This window comes from Danio aesculapii, chromosome 16 (genome assembly GCF_903798145.1).
Source record: "Danio aesculapii chromosome 16, fDanAes4.1, whole genome shotgun sequence".
NCBI classification, from domain to species: Eukaryota; Metazoa; Chordata; class Actinopteri; order Cypriniformes; family Danionidae; genus Danio; species Danio aesculapii.
Genome location: NC_079450.1, coordinates 22,532,991 through 22,550,046, shown reverse-complemented (window position 1 = coordinate 22,550,046; position 17,056 = coordinate 22,532,991). Strand labels below are relative to the sequence as shown.

Sequence of the window (17,056 nt, the reverse complement as noted above, 5' to 3'; positions counted from 1 at the left end):
TGGCCAAGATAGGCAGTACACAGGTCACATATGGGTCTAACAAACAAAAAACAATTGACAAATAAACTATTCAAAACATCTACAATTTTGTGTTTCAATTTCTAAATAATTTATACTCTTTTAAAAGCATTTAGTAAAGTCAAATCTTTAAACTGCAACTTTGTATATTATTGTATGTATATGTATATATATATTATTAATATGTATATAGGAATGGACAAAGCAGACCAACCTACCTATAGTATACAGCACACAATGATGAGTAAGGGATTTAAAATTTGTTATAAATCTTAGTGCACCATGGTAAACAGTATCCAATGCATGCAGACTTTGAGACGAAGCATGCATATAGATAAAATCACTGTAGTCCAATATCGACATAAATGTTGCATCAAGCAGCTTCTTTTTAGCATCAAAAGAAAGCCAGTTCTTAATTCTAAAATAAAAGCCTAAAATCACTTTTAATTTCTTCACCAATTCCTGATTGTTAGAACTAAAAGAAAGTGTATCATCAATTAAAATTCCAAGATATTTGTACTGGGACACCAATTCAATCTCTGCACCATGAGTAGTAGTAAACCTAGCTTTTGCTTGGTTTGTTTTGAATTTGAAAATAGCATAAGCTTTGTTTTATCGACATTTAAAACTAGTTTTAACTCCTAAAAATAAATAAATTACATTAAAGTACAAGTGCATTAAAAGCAATCTGTTGTTGAGAAAGGGTCAGATTGGGTGTAGATGCAGCCGTGCATGACTGTATCATCAGTGTAATAATGAAATTTCTAATTTTTGATATTTTAACCAGTATTATTTTTATATATGGTAAAAAGAAGAGGCCCCAATACTGAACCCAGTGGAACTCCTTTAGTTTCATTCAAACTACTAGAAACAAGGCTTTTGATTTGTAAAATAATTTTTAAACCAACCAATAGCATGATCAGATGAACCAACTTTTGAGGCGTTGTAACAGCAAGGTATGATCCACTGTATCAAAAGCTTTGGAGAGGTGGATGAACAGGGCTGCACAGTGTTTTTGAGTTTCCTCAAAATCAATAAAATCGTTTAAATATAAATATACGTGCTGTCGTGCTCTACTCTATTTTTCTAAACAATAAAGGAAAAACTAGGCTCATATTTTTTTAATTGAAAAGCATCCTTTTTGCTTTAACCTTGCGACATTTTTAGTAATTTATTTAAAATTTCCCATTTTTTAATTGTTAGAAATGAAACTGTAAGGTTTGGTGTATAATCGCCTGTGAAGTGAATGTGTAAGGCTCAGTACAAGAACAAATATCAAAATATCCTTTAATATATTGTTTATTATTAGAAACAAATAGAAACAGTTATCGAAATTATAGAAAACAAATAATAGAAATTATATATTATAAATAGCTATTATAAATCTTGTTATCACTTAATTAACACTTTAAAAGCCCAAAATCACAAAACGGATATGCATTTATTTGCCTGCGTCTCTTCCTGACTAAAAAAAAATAATGATAATAAATACGGCAACAAATATATTGCTCATTACTTGTTAATGTTTGCAAATGCATTAACTAATATGTTAAACCTGTAAATAAATATACCTATAAACTGTAAACCGAAGCGGAACTAAATCGCGTTCCATAGGGATGGATTTCTTCAGCGTACAAACCTCGAACCGGAAGTGTACATGGAAGTTTCGTAAATGCGGTTTGAATGTGTTTTCGTGCTCTCTTTTGGTATGAACGAGTCTTACTTTTTACGGAGCTAAAAGACAAATTCATTTCACAATGGATAACAGGAGACGACACAGAGACTCTCCTGTCCGGGATGTAAAGACGAAAATTAAGCAAGAAAGAATGAGTCCCGCGCGGCCTCCGCGAGCGCGCAGACACAGTTCAGGCTCCAGCCGAGACAGCAGCAGCCCTGCGCCGCGCCGACGAGACAGCAGGTCAGCCTGACAGCTACCGTCAACAGGAGATCAATCACTTTTTATTGAACTATTCCTTTACAGTATTGTGGTGTTCGTTAACGTTGTTGTTAACCAATTGGTGCTTATTGATTATTACACGTGGAGATGATCAACAAGTCATTTCACGTGTAACGTTAGTCGGGAGTTTTATAAATCATGCTTTCTGAATTTTATTTGCAGATCACCGGTAAGGAGAAAGGACAGATCGCCGGCGAGAAGAGACCGTTCGTCGGGGAGACAGCAGGAGAGGTCGCCTCGTCCCCGGAGGAGCAGAAGCCCGCGTCGCAACACTGAGGCCAGGATAAAACGAGTGAGTAAAGTCGCCTTCATGAACCTAAAAACTGAGCTGAGAAAGCTCAGCTGGATTTACAGGTGTTAAAGACCAAAGAGGCTTATTGAGCAGAAACCTTTGGCGACAACTGCACACAAAAAACACTAAAATGTTATTTGAAAACAGCTAAAAGCAGGATACATTTAATTTACAAATATTTAATAAACAGTTTACAGTTTTTGTTGTTTACAGTTTTTTTAAGACACAACACAAAAATGTTTACTGTCTATTTTTAGTTTAATAAAACAAATTAATCATTTTAAACTTGCATCACATTAAAGTCCCCAAGAAATCAAAACTAACCGTATGATTCTGTTAGCTCACATTGCTAGTTTTGTGGTGAAAAATTCATCTGAGCATGTCATTTAGAAAATAAAGTTGTTTGCCCTTCTAATCTTTAACTGAAATCTGTAAAAGCACTTCCTGTTGGTTTCAGTTAATTTGTCAGATTATGTATATTTTAGAAATTGGGTGTGGCTAACATATATAACCACGCCTCTTCAACCATCAGTTTTGACAACAAATAGAAATGGTGAGGAGGGGATCTCTGTTAGTTTATAATAACTCTCCCCAAACATCTTTCCCGCTGTTTCTGAATAAAATGCCAACTTTAATACATCCATTCAGCTTGTCGTAGAAAAAACAAGCCACACCCACTGTGTGCTCATTTAATGTTTCATTTCTCTAGGAACTGCATCATAACACAAAAAATATAACGGTCACAGCTTCTGGTTCTAGGAGACTTTAAACTAACTTAAAACATTTGTCTTTAAAAACGTAAAAAAAAAAAAAAAACATTAAAGCAAGTTTATCTCATGTTTAGTTGAGATTAAACTTGCTGTCTGTCTTCCCTTTACTAATTATATTTTTTACACTGTATTAATAAATAGTTAAAAAAGAAAATCAATTAATAGCTCAGGTTATTTATTTTTCTTAAGGTTTTTTTTGTTAAGTAAAATTAACAAAAATTATTTTAATTGAAGTTTGGATTTTTTTTGTATTTTGCAAATTTAAGAAACAATTTCCATCTTTTATCGTCTTTGCATCGTCATCATCTAATTAGTATATTTTTCAGTTATATTACAACACTGTAGATCCAATGTTTTAAATATTTGAAAGGAAATGCTGTGAGTGTACATTTTGACACATCACTTGTCTTTAAAATGCTTTCTATGTACAGGGTTCAACACTAAGGATTTTTGGTTCAGATTTTTACTTGCCCTGCCAGAATTTTCACGGACCCCACCAAAAAAAAAGTTAATAGCTATTTCTTTGCCACATATTTTTAATAATTTGTGAAAAGCCAAACATAATTGTATGAATTATTTGCAAATTGTAAATACATTTTAAAATAAAAAAAATTGACATTTGATATCCACAGACAGTCACTAAATATAATTCAGAGAGCTAAGACTTTCTCATACATAGTCTCATGTCAGTTGTCAAGTTTGTAAAAATCTATCTATTGAATTAATCTATTAAAAAAAACAAAAGAAAAACGTTGGCTTGAATTATGCATTATGGGCTTAAATTATGGAGAGAAATAACAGAATATTGAACCAAGACTGCAGTCAGACTATGAAGCAGATCAATGTTGATCTTTCTTTGTAGGTGTCACTGCAGAAATGAAAAAAAAAACAATAGGCCTTATACAAAATATGATAAGATATTCAAATATGGAAAAATGGTTGAATGGTAATTTCTGTCAATTTTCCTAACGCATAAACAGCACTCTCACTTTCATTTTCGTACCAGTAGGAATGAAATCCCGCCCTACTCGTATTTCTCTTCATATAGCCGTATATATGGCTATTACACAACCAAAAACACTGTGATATAGCCTGGTTTGTCAGTTCATGGATCGTATTGCTTTCTTACTATAATGGATCCGCTCTAGAGTTTGTTTTAATCGAGCTGAGACCACCTCATTCAGGCGATCTTGGACCGATTGATTTGCACGAGTGCAATGGCGGGATTCACATATGCCAAACAAACTGTGCTAACTGAGCAAACCAGACAGGTTCAGAAACTAATATCTTGGTGTGAAAGCACCCCAAGACTGTATTTGCACAGGATTGAACAGTCGCAGCCAAATTAAACTTTAGTGACAAGGGAGCACTTGATTGGTCCAGTAATTATCCTGTCCATTGTCCTGAGTGTCTCACGCGCTGGCCTCGGGCCACTGGGCAGTCTTTATTGTCGAGCCCTTTATGTATATAAATTCCGTTTTGTGAATGTAATTTGATGTTGACACAAATTAAATAACACATCATTCATGACCCACGTATTGTTATTGAAAAATGTATGGTGATTGCTTCCAAAATTCTTGTTGATATTATTATTATTATTATTATTATTATTATTATTATTATTATTGAAATCTAACAAAAAGACATATTAAGTGGACACTTTAACAACAAAGATGTTTGTTTTCATTAAAGGAACAAGATGATTCCAGAGGATCTGAAAGTCATCGGCATCGTGAGAGAAGGGATGACTCAAACGACCGCAGGCTGAAAAGGGAGGCCGAGCGACCACGGCAAAGAGATCGAGGCCGAGAACAAGACAGACAAAGGGGAAGAATACGAGATGCCCATATTCAAGAGCAACAGCAGGCTGAGAGGGAACGACACAATGAGCGACGGAGGGAGAATCGTCTCAGACAGGAAGCTCAGAGCAGCGGTGCTGAGGAAATGCTTGAGTTTGGAAGCGAAAACAATGACGAATCAGCCCCTGCAGCCGAGAAGGAAAAGCCCAACTTTGAACTGTCAGGTGCTTTGGTGGAAGATACCAATACATTCAGGGGGGAGGTGATCAAGTATAACGAGCCTCCCGAGGCGCGGATCCCTAAAAGAAGATGGCGTTTGTATCCCTTTAAGAATGACGAACCACTCCCGGTCATGTACATCCACAGGCAGAGTGCGTATCTACTTGGAAGACTGAGGAAGATTGCAGACATTCCTATCGACCATCCGTCTTGTTCCAAACAACATGCTGTTTTTCAATACAGGTCAGAGCAATACAAGATATTATTGAGTAAATGAATTGTGTTAACTTAAAAAGAAAATTGACTATTTAGAGTAATTGAGAGCATTTAATTCATTCAAATATTGGTGCTTTTTTATTGATTGTTTTTATTTTATAATTCTTAATCATATATTTTAAACTGAAACAGCTGGTGATTCTGTTGGACATGTAATTAACTTAAAATGCAAGATTACAAAAAACAAACCATGTTTTTTCTGTGGAAATTGCATAATCATGAATTTTTGAAGTGATGTAATGAGGCTCATGCTCATTACATCACTTCAAAAATTGATGAATATGTGTAAAATGTTCCATGTTCATTCTATAGAAATTTGTGAGCACTTAGAGGGATAGTTTACTCAAATTAAAATTACCTAATCATTTACTCTCCATCCTGTGGTTTTAAGTGAAGTTTCACAAACTAATTTCGAGAGGAGCATGTGATATGATTGACTGCAGCTGGGCACTCATCTACATTCACTAGTTAGCCAATCAGATTAACCCCAACTCACTATAAGCAGCCTAGCTAGAACTACTCTCTTATCTTCGTTTTCTGAAAAAAAAAACCATCCACCCCTTCTCCTCCTTTCTTCCTTTACCACGGGGAGCTCTCGAGAACCACCGATCTCGTACTCCCCTCATATGCTCTAAGGACTAGGCGGGAGCCCTGGGCTCAACTATCTCCTAGCTCAGGGTTCTCTCCCGGTACAGCATGCCAAACCTGCTTACAGTTGTCAAACAATATCTAAGTGTGAACTCTTGAAACCTTTACGAGTTTCTTCTCTTGAACACAAAAGACAACATTTTAAAAGAAGAGTGGTTGCTGAAGTCAAGCTACTGGTATTTTTTAAAATATCTTTTGTGTTTAACAGAGGAAAGAAACTCAAAGGGTTTGAACAAGTTAAGGGTAAGTAAATGATGACAGAATTCAGGTTTTTGAGTGAACTATTCCAAATCAGCAATGTTGAACTGTACATACATCGTATTTTTGTATCAAGTGACATCACCATCTACTGGCCTGACATAAAAATATACATATTAGTTTTTTAAATACGTTTTTGCAGATTCATGTGAACGAAAGTCATTTTAATGCTGTATCAGATGCAGCATGCACTAATAAATTGCGCTATTCACACGTAAATAGACACGTAAAATTTTGAGCTTACTTCATTTGTGTGTCAAATTGACTTCATAATAGATGCGGATTCGCGTCATGGGCAGGTCTTCTGTCTGCACGGTGACTTGCTAACATGGATTTTATTGAGATAGTAGCTGTGCTTTATGTGCTTTAGGAAGGCTGAAAAGCAGCGTAGATTTCTTCAACGCCTTGTCTAAGTCCACTAGATCCTTTCAGAGGTGCACCCAGCTCTGAGTTCATCAACTTTTCCAGAAACTTAACCTGGATAATGGAAGCTTTCAGCGGTGCTTTAGACTAAGCTGAGCCCAGTTTGATGAACTGTCGTCCGGTGTCGGCAAGTGGATTTTCCTTCAGGACACCAACAACAGGCAGTATGTCATAATCACTACAGGAGCAAGCTCCTGATTGGTTGATGCGGCGTGAATGTCCGCTGAAGTTCAGAGCGATTCAGTTATCAAACGCACAAAATGCTCAACTCGGGCCGCTTCATTTGCACAATTCTCGCCGCAGGATGTCTATTCACGTCTTTGCGTTGTGTTAACATGTAAATCACTCACGCTTGATGCTTCATCCGAGTCTGGTGTAAATGCACCATAAGAGCGTTGACAGCCGTGTATGAAACATTTTAAAAATACAAAAGAGAAAGTTTTTTTTTTTGCATTTCTACTGACCAACATTATCGATTTCAATGTTTTTTTTTTTTTTTTAGATTTTTTTTTATCCACCAAAATTTATTTTTTTAACCAATATAAACATTTACCAAGCTATAGCTATGTGTCCGTCCATCGTTTTCAACCTGTGTATAAAATCGTTTCTCATAACAATCGTAGAAAAAAGAAGCTAAATCTGTTATAAGTATTAAATAGGAAGCCACTGTGAAAACACTTTTATTTCTTTATAATAAATGACTTGCACCTCAGATCATGCAGACAACACACAATAACAAACTCGTACATTATTATCTACATTTTGAAGTGTTAATGTTTGTGATAATGTTTGATGATAAAATATTGTGAGATGTTTATGGTTAGCATTTGAACTAAATATAATGCCATTGTTTGAGCTTGGTATTGGCATGCGTTTTCAGTGTTTTATTTACAAACGGTCAGCCGACACACTTTACATTTTGGTTTATAAGCTTGTGTGTTTTGGCATAACACCACAAAGTATGAATATATTGTTTTGAGGCACATTTTCTCAATGTGGCGCATAATTACAGCACACATTAGAGAAGGTGGAGTTCAGTTTGTCAGTATTTGTACACATTAAAGAGATAGTTTGTTCAAAAATGGGAATTTACTTTTTACTCACACTTAAGTGGTTATAAACTTTTAGGAGTTTCTTTCTTCTGTTGAACACAAAAGAAGAGATTTTTGAAGAAAACTGGAAAACTGTAACCATCGACATCCAGAGTAGAAAAAACACACTATGAAAGTCAAAGGTTACAGGTTTAAAGGCTTTTTCAAAACACTTTTTATTCGACTGTTTAAAAAGCAACTCGTATGTTTGAACAAATGAAGCGAGAGTAAATGATGACCGAATTTTAGATATTTGGGTGAACCGTCCCTTTAAACAATACATGTTTATTAGGCTGCACGATATTGGAAAAATGTGATATTGCGATATTTTGTTTGCAATAAATATTATGATATAAATACAGTTTCAAAAGATAGTTTAGTACTATAAAAGAATGAATAACACTATTTTACAGTTTTCGCATGAGTCTAATAGCATTCAGCTAGAAAAGTTTAATAACTACAAATACAAAAAATGCTTTTCTTTGTCTCATTTCTAGTCCAAACATCAAAAATAAATTCTTAGAGCAAGTAAAAATATTGTTTTGTTTCACCTTCAAAAGAAAAGTATAAATTCTGAGTAATTCCTTAAAGCAAGCAAAATTATCTGCCAGTGGGGTGAATGAAATAATCTTGTTTTCACTTTGAATTGTAGATATTTGAACTAGGAACAAGACAAATATGATTTTTTTGTTGTTGCATAAATCATAATTAAATAGAATTCTGTAGCTCCTTGTGAACCATAATTAAGACTCAACATTGCATATATTGCAATCGATGTGACTATTGCGGATGCGCACATTGCGATATCGATGCCGAAACGATATATTGTGCAGCCCTGATGTATACATTGTCAAAGCAAAGTGGACAAGTTCAAAATTACTGATCTTTTTCGCACCTTCAGTCTCATCAATAGATGTTTGATAGTATTTCACTTCAGTGTACATCACAGTCTGGAAGAAAAGACCAGTCGCTACTTTCACTACATCAACTTTAAAAGAATGCATGTTCTCCCTGTGTTCGCGTGGGTTTCCTCCGGGTGCTCCGGTTTCCGCCACAGTCCAAAGACATGTGGTACAGGTGAATTGGGTAGGCTAAATTGTCCGTAGTGTACGAGTGTGGATGAATTTGTATGGATGTTTCCCAGAAATGGGTTGCAGCTGGAAGGGCATCCGCTGCATAAAACATGTGCTGGATAAGTTAGCGGTTCATTCTGCTGTGGCATCCCCGGATTAATAAAGGGACTAAGCTTAAAAGAAAATGAATGAACTTTAAAAGAAGCGTTTTTTTTTTTTTTTTTTTTTAGGCGTGAGTTTCCCAAACTTAATTTGACAAACTTCTTTCATTGTCTCATTCTCATCTCTAGGTTAGTGGAGTTCACACGGGCGGATGGCACTGCAGGCAGGAGAGTGAAGCCGTACATCATCGATCTGGGTTCTGGTAACGGCACATACCTGAACAATCAACGAATCGAACCTCAGCGATACTACGAGCTGAAAGAGAAGGACGTGCTGAAGTTCGGCTTCAGCAGCAGAGAGTATGTGCTCCTTCACGAGTTCTCTGACACAACCGAGGTCGACGCGAAGAAGAAGGAGGAAGAAGAAGAGGAGGATGAAGGCCTGGATGAGTAGCTCTCTCCTCAAAGTTTACCAAAGTAACCTGATTGCGCTGGTCTGAAAGTTTTTTTCAAACAGGACGAGCACGAACTGCTCATTTATTCATGATTTCCTTCTGAACAATGAAACGATGATGCTTCAGCCTGCCCAAGCTGTCTGTATGACTTTATTCTCAGGTGGATAGCTTTTGTATCCCGTCAAACTGTGTACATTGTTGTCCCTAAAAGCAAGTGCTCAAAGCCAGAACTATTGAATCTGTCTTTAAAAACATATATTTTGGATACGCGTGAAAGAGAGTGAATATAATGTTCGTTTTGGTTACTGTAAATATACTGGATGTATCTGAAGTGAGTGCTCGTTTCATGTGTTTTAGTTTGTAGTATTTGTGATTTAGATGCGTACTGTGTTCTGGTCAGTTGAGCCAGTCTCCTAGCGCCAGCATCTTCACGATCATTCAGAAAATACTGAGACTAATTTGAATAGTGCTACAGAACAGATGCCATCTTTCTTTACATATTTTCTATTCTCTCACAGTACATTCATATTTGATGATTAGATGTTTTGTATTGTAAAATAAAGATGGATAATAATGTATGTTTGACTTTGATTGACTGCACATGTGTGAAGGCAAATAATGAACATTGAAATTGATGAAGTGAACTCTTGTCAAATGTGTTGAGACTTCAGAAATTCCCTTTCTCCTCATTTTTATACGGTGATTTTTAAAGCTTAGGTTTTTAATGCTTCAGTTTACACAAATATAAGGAATTTGGTATTTGAATTGCACTCACAATGTAGAGTCTAACATTTGACCGTCAAATACCTTATTTAAATGTATATATTTTTATATTAGATAAAAGTTATAATATGGAGTCAATCTAGGGCCATTTATACTTGCAACATGAAAGTTTTGCAAACAAAAAGTATTGGGCAAATAATTGTAAGAAATAATAAATAAATTAAGTTTTGAGGAAGGAATTTTTCTAACAAAAATCAAGTAGTGCAAAAAAAGTTATATTTGCAATTTTTAAAAATTATTCATATATGTGCTAAAGATTTTTTCCAGTATTGCCTTTACAAAACCTCTCAAGTAAATTGCAATGCTAATTTTGATTTGTAAGTTTTACTGTTTGACTTTAAACATCTGAATATAAAACACAAGGGATTCAGGTATTTTATTGAATCTCGATTAGATTTATGACAGCGATTCATGGCTGATTCATTCCTTTGTGTCAAAGTGTCTCCGGCTTTTCAAATCAGGGTCAGAAACTAAAACGCATTGAATGTGAGGTGCAAGAAGAAAACTGAAAATCAAATCAAGATGAGCGTTGCAATTAACTCGAGAGGTTTTGTAAAGACAAGACTGGAAAAAATATTTAGCAAATATATGTATAATTTTAAAAAATTGCTAATATTCCTTTTTTTTTTTTTTTTGCACAACTTTTTATTTGCAGTTCTTTGTTTTTGCTAGCAAAATTCCTTTTTATTTCTCAAAACTCAATTTTCCCTTTGCAATTTGAGATTTGCATTATTTAACTTTTTTTTTGCTGAATACTTTGCTTATTTACAAAAAGTTGTTTTATGTTGTAAGTATATATGGCCCTAAATTGACTTAATATGTATTATACTCCCGAAGAAAAAGTCATCAGTTCTATTTTGAGGAACCTTTATTTTGAAATCGCCACATCCGGTTTCCATCACGTTTCAAGCGTCATGGTGCAGTGAAGTAACGTTAATTCACTGACTTTTAAGGTTTGTGTTCTTGCGGTTTGTCAATTCTGTGTTTGCTTCGTGACCGTGTGCCCGTTTCTTTTTTCCGTTTACATCAATCGTCGCTTATTGTGGTTTTGTTTTCGTCTCTAAAGTTGTTTGTTTACCGGTAGTTCGCAGACCGCGCGAATCTGCGTCGTGTAACGTCACAGCATCAGCGCTGTAGTTTTTGCATTTAGAAAACAAATAGCGATTGACAATTAAATATCATAACTTAATGGTGGTGTCCATTATTTATCTCAAGTACTTTTTGCTTTCCTTAAAGGGATAGTTCTGCATTTTGTCATCATGGACTCGCTCTCGTTTGGTTCCAGTGAGGTTCTTCTGTGCAGTTTGAAAGCCATATCCATCTCATGTTGGAGTAAAATAATATTTAAGTCGCTGTTTAGTTTCTAAGTGTTTTCTGTAAGTTGGTGACAGGCTGATCACCGAGATGAAACAAGGGTGAACATTTCAGCAAGACAATGATCCAAAACACAGCCAATGAAGCTCTCAGGTGCTTTCTAAAAAAGAAAATCAAGCTGTAGAATGGCCCAGCCAATCACCTGACTTGAATCCAATAGAAAACGCAATATAAAGATCAATTTGTACAGACGAAACCCACAGAACCATCTACAGATTGATTTTCTTTCTCCAAAAGCATTAGAGTGTCCTTGGCTGTGTGTTGGACCACCGTCTTGCTAAAATGTCCACCCTGGGTTCATCATCATCATCCTGATAATGTAGATGCTGGACTGAAGCAGCTGATATTAATTTACAATGAAGAAGGGCAGAGGGTTGCTGAAGAACTACTAAGAGATTTCAGCTGCTGTTTTGGCTTTCACTGCCTTTCTAATACTCCCTTTATTCATGTGTTCAATACATTTCCCTGCGTCATTTCATTTTATTCCACATAACGTAATTTTTAAACTAATATTGTTTTCTTTTCATATATGGATCTCTTTGATTATGATCAACATTTGGTGAAAATTCCAAGTCAACAGCTAAAGAAATATGTTTTCTGAGAAAAAACCGGTGACATTTTGAATACTTATGTTCCCCACTGTATATAACATCATGTTTTATATAAAACTTGAAAATGGTTACTTATTTTGCTAGAAAACTGCTTATACAGTAGCATATATCATCGCAGGAGATGCGTTTTGGAGTGAACTGTCTCTTTAAATTAAATATTGTATTTAAATTAGAACAAATTGCTCTGAATTTATTCACCTTCAGGCCATCTGTTTTTTTTTCTTCACATGACCTCAGTGTGTTATCAGGAGCAACAAGTGTTATTTTTTGCCTGTTTTGTGTGTGTGTGGTTTTTCTTTTCAGAGAGCGACCATAACTGTTGATTTTATAAATGACCAAAGACCATAAATTAAACTAAAAATCTTTCTTAACATTCTACTAAAGAGTCATAACTGTTCATAAGCGTGATCAATTATGCCTTTTATAATCCCTGTCTCTTTCTCTTTTAGATGTAGCCTAATTTGCTTCTTCACATAGAGGTGAACCTGCCTTCATCATGATGTCATCAGATCCTCCATCTCTGCGCTTTGGGCAGGTTGTGATTGGTCCACCTGGTTCAGGTAAAACCACTTATTGTCGGGGCATGCAGGAGTTTCTGAGTCGCCTCGGGCGAAAGGTGGTCATTGTAAACCTGGATCCTGCCAACGAAGGCTTGCCTTATCCGTGTGCCGTGGACATAGCAGAGCTCGTGACTCTGGATGACGTGATGGACGGTCTAAAACTCGGCCCCAATGGTGGTCTCATCTACTCAATGGAATATTTAGAGGCAAATTTGGACTGGTTGGAGAACAAGCTGAAGCTGCACAACGACTGCTACTTTCTATTTGACTGCCCAGGACAGGTGGAACTTTACACTCATCACAATTCTGTGAAGAATATATTTGCACAGCTGTCCAAGTGGAATTTCAGGGTAGGTACTATCCTCTTACGTATTTCTGATTTATTAAGGTGTATTAATTTGTGTGTTTTGATTTGCTTTTGGCAGCTGACCGCAGTGCATCTGGTGGATTCACATTACTGTGCTGATCCGGCTAAGTTCATCTCCGTGCTGTGCACATCTCTGTCCACCATGCTGCATGTTGAATTGCCACATGTAAACGTGCTGTCAAAAATGGACCTCATTGAGCAGTATGGAAAACTTGGTGAGTTGATATACTCAGGATTGATACAGAAATACAGCCAAGCATCTTGAGGATATTCTGGTGATTTGCAAAGAAAGTTTAATGTTATGTTATATTATGATGAATTCAAAAATATCAATATTAGCTATTGGAGAAGCACAGTTTTCTTGCAATTGATATTTCACCAGATGTTGATATCCAAAGAAATGTATGTATGAAAAGAAACAAATCAACTTTACAAATTAGGTTATGTGTAATGAAATAAAATGACACTGGAATAAGTATTGAACACATGAAGAAAGAGAGGTGTAAAAGGCAGTGAAAGCCCCGACAGCAGCTGAAATCTCAGTAGTTCTTCAGCAACCCTCTGCCCTTCTTTATTGTAAACTAATATTGGCTGCTTCAGTCCAACATCTACATTACTAGGAGGATGAAGATGAAACCAAGGTGGATGTTTCAGCAAGACAATGGTCCAAAGCACAGCCAAGGAAACTCTCAAATGCTTTCAGAGAAAGAAAATCAAGCTGTAGATGTTTCTGTGGATTTCGTTTGTCCAAATTGATCTTTATTTTGTGTTTTCTATTGGATTCAGGTCAGGTGATTGGCTGGGCCATTCTACAGCTCGATTTTCTTTCTCTGAAAGCATTTGAGAGTTTCCTTGGCTGTGTTTTGGATCATTATCTTGCTGAAATGTCCACCCTGCTTTCATTTTCATTATTTTGGTAATGAAGATGTTTGACTGAAGCAGCTGATGATAATTTACAGTGATGAAGGGTAGAGGGTTGCTGAATAACTACTGAGAGATTTCAGCTGCTGTCCAGGCTTTCACTGCATTTTTACACCTCCCCTTCTTCATTGTTTCAATACGTTTTCCTGTGTCATTTCAGTATGTATAACTTAAATTGTAAACGAATTAGATTTGTTTTCTTATCATGTATGGATTTCTTTGGTTGTTATCAACATCTGGTGAAAATTTCAAGTCAACAGCACCTTTAGAAATATGTTTTATGAGAAAAATGGGGACGTGTTAAAATCTTATTTCCCCCACTGTATATGTATATATGGGTCAGTGATGCATTTAGGTGTCTGCATCAAATTAAATTCATAAAAGTTATTTTATATACATGGAAAGCATATTAGGCACAAATATTTACTTTATATATTCAAACAAGTTGAAATGCGGCTAAAATGATATTTCTTTGTAACATATTTATGTAAAAATTAAACCACATATATATTATGTAATTATAGATCATTTTGAGGAATGTAAACATTAACAATGGTCCTAATGTATTTCCTGTTTTACATTTTTAATTTCGGTAGCTTCTGGAAATCCAAAAAGGTTCACGTATTGATAAATAATGTTATGATAGCTGTTTTAACAAGAAGATGTGATTGAATTCCCTCTTGTTACAGTTATAAAAAGTATGATAAGAAGCAGGAAGTGTTTGTGGGCCTATGACATTAACGCATTGAAATGGTCTATATGTAATCTAATATTTTGTAATCGTTAAAATATGTAAAAGAATAAGTGATGATTTCAAATATGTTCGATTTTAAACGATTAAAATCTTCTTGCTGTAAAATGGGTCAAATCTAATCTTTTAAAAGGTAATGGAAACACTTTAAAATAATGGTCCATTAGTTAATGTTAGCTAATGTATTTTCTAAAATGAACAAACAATTACATTTGTTGTAATATTTATTCATCTTAGTTAATATCATTTAATGTTGTTTAAGTGAAATAACATTAGTTCATGTTGAGTCACAGTGCACTTGCTAATGTTAGCAAGCACAACTTTGGATTTTAATAATGCATTAGTTAATGTTGAACTATGATTAATAAATATTTTACAAAATTATTCATACTTACTGTTAGTAAGTACATTAGCTAATGGACCATTATTCTAAAGTGTTACCAAGATAATATTTATAAATGCCAGTTACTTAGACTTTTTGAGCACCACTGTGATCCTTAAAATAGTCTTTTCATTTGTCATTATATTACTTTTATAAATGTGCCTGAGCAGATGTTTTGTTTTATATGATAATGTTACACAGAATTACATTTTTGTGTGTGTTTTTTCATCAATTTCTTTATTTATTTGCGTTATTGTGGTAACAATGTTATGATGATTTGCCATTTGAATGTAGCAAACACCCACTGATGTTGCAGAAAATATCTGTGTCATGTTTCCATTTTCTTCTGCCACTGGGCATAATTTTAACCTTGAAATCAGGATCAGACATTAAATAACATCCTAAATGTGAAATGTATGTCTTAATGGCAGATTTGGTGGTGAATTAAAGATAATACAAGGCTCATTCCCTCTGAAACTTGTTGTAGAAACTCTAAATTTACAAAATTCATATTAATTCTCACAGTTTATTCTCGAGCTTTAATTTTATAATCAGAACTCCAAAGTTGAAATGCGTATTTGATTCAACTCTACAATATACATGAGGATCAACTTCTCCATTTAATATCAACTCTCTGTTACAAGCCTTCAATCTGGACTTCTACACTGAGGTCCTGGATCTGTCATATCTGGTGGAGCATCTTTCTGCAGACCCATTCTTCAAGAAGTTTCACCACCTCAATGTGAAGTTGGCTGAAGTGATCCAGGACTACAGCTTGGTGTCTTTTGTACCTCTGAATGTGCAGGTCAGTGCTCACTTTTGCAATTGTAAAGAGATACACACAGATTTGAGGCCTGATCAGTGTTATTTCTTTTCAGGACAAGGAAAGCATGATGCAAGTTCTGAGGACTGTGGACAAAGCCAATGGTTATTGCTTTGGAGATCTGGAGGAGAGGAACCAGCAGGCCATGATGTCTGCTGCTGTTGGAGCCGACTTTCAGTTCAGCACGTATCCTTATCACTCAGTGTTGTTTTCTTTTCTTTTTTCATTGTGCTAATATGCATTCATTTCTGCCATTGCATATGTAGATAATGATCCTTAACCATTATCTCAGAACTCTTGGTGTACAGGAGAAATATCTGGATGCTACTAAGAACCATGTGGAGGATGAAGTTATGGACTTGTAGAACATTTGGTATGAATTAAATAAGGAAAAACAACAAAAAAAGCCATTTTTTAAAAATGTCTTATTATTTTACACATTGCAAATATTACAGATAAACATATGAGCAAAAGCAGGAAGAGATGTTTTCATTTCTGAAAATTAAAATGTTTACATTCACAGAACTGTTGAAATGTTGTCTTTGTGCATAGATCTCAAAAGTCTTATGCTGTGTTCACACCAGATGCGGAACGCGCTATTCGCATGTAAATAGCCGCGTGAACATTTGAGTTTACTCACTTCATTTGTGCGTCAAATTCACTTCAGAACAGACGTGGATTCTTCTGATGGGCAGGGCTTCTGTCTGCCCGGTGACTCTTCGTTGCTAAATGGCTAACATGACTTTTATTAGGAAAATAAGAGTGTTTATGTGCTTTATGAAGGCTGAAGCGTCGATGCGTTTCGGGCCGTGCCTGACTTCACTGGATCATTTCAGAGGTGCATCCAGTTTTGTGAGCTCAAACTCCAGAAACTTAACCTGGATGATGAAGGCTTTCAGCAGTGCTTCTGACTGAGCCGAGCCCAGTTTGATGAACTGTTGTCGGTGTCGACTGGAGGATTTAAGTTAAAGTCTTAACCTGAAATGTGGTTTTAGATGTTTGTGTCAAAATGAATCTACATAAGCAATAATAGGCAAATAATAAAACAAAAACTTTCATTGCAAACCTTTTTTAAGAATATCTACAAAACCATTTTAAATGCAA

The 17,056-nt window shown here is 35.4% G+C and overlaps 2 protein-coding genes across 2 annotated transcripts; both read left to right on the top strand.

The window, feature by feature from the left end:
* Positions 1-1,662: 1,662 nt before the first annotated feature.
* On the top strand, positions 1,663-9,958 carry snip1 (Smad nuclear interacting protein). The gene is made up of 4 exons (XM_056475171.1): positions 1,663-1,936; positions 2,138-2,267; positions 4,730-5,298; positions 9,115-9,958. The coding sequence occupies exons 1-4, from the start codon at positions 1,776-1,778 to the stop codon at positions 9,377-9,379; spliced, it is 1,125 nt and encodes a 374-aa protein (XP_056331146.1). The 5' UTR covers positions 1,663-1,775; the 3' UTR covers positions 9,380-9,958.
* A 1,084-nt stretch (positions 9,959-11,042) lies between these two features.
* Positions 11,043-16,477, top strand: gpn2 (GPN-loop GTPase 2). The gene is made up of 6 exons (XM_056475473.1): positions 11,043-11,116; positions 12,598-13,058; positions 13,134-13,290; positions 15,774-15,934; positions 16,008-16,138; positions 16,245-16,477. The coding sequence occupies exons 2-6, from the start codon at positions 12,645-12,647 to the stop codon at positions 16,315-16,317; spliced, it is 936 nt and encodes a 311-aa protein (XP_056331448.1). The 5' UTR covers positions 11,043-11,116; positions 12,598-12,644; the 3' UTR covers positions 16,318-16,477.
* The last annotated feature ends 579 nt before the right edge of the window (positions 16,478-17,056 follow it).

Coding starts and splice junctions, on each gene's coding strand:
- snip1 (XM_056475171.1), top strand. CDS start 1,776: ATGGATAACAGGAGACGACACAGAGACTCTCCTGTCCGGGATGTAAAG. Junction 2,268..4,729: donor CTGAGGCCAGGATAAAACGA/GTGAGTAAAGTC, acceptor TTTTCATTAAAG/GAACAAGATGATTCCAGAGG. Junction 5,299..9,114: donor CATGCTGTTTTTCAATACAG/GTCAGAGCAATA, acceptor TCTCATCTCTAG/GTTAGTGGAGTTCACACGGG.
- gpn2 (XM_056475473.1), top strand. CDS start 12,645: ATGATGTCATCAGATCCTCCATCTCTGCGCTTTGGGCAGGTTGTGATT. Junction 13,059..13,133: donor TGTCCAAGTGGAATTTCAGG/GTAGGTACTATC, acceptor TGCTTTTGGCAG/CTGACCGCAGTGCATCTGGT. Junction 16,139..16,244: donor GCCGACTTTCAGTTCAGCAC/GTATCCTTATCA, acceptor CCATTATCTCAG/AACTCTTGGTGTACAGGAGA.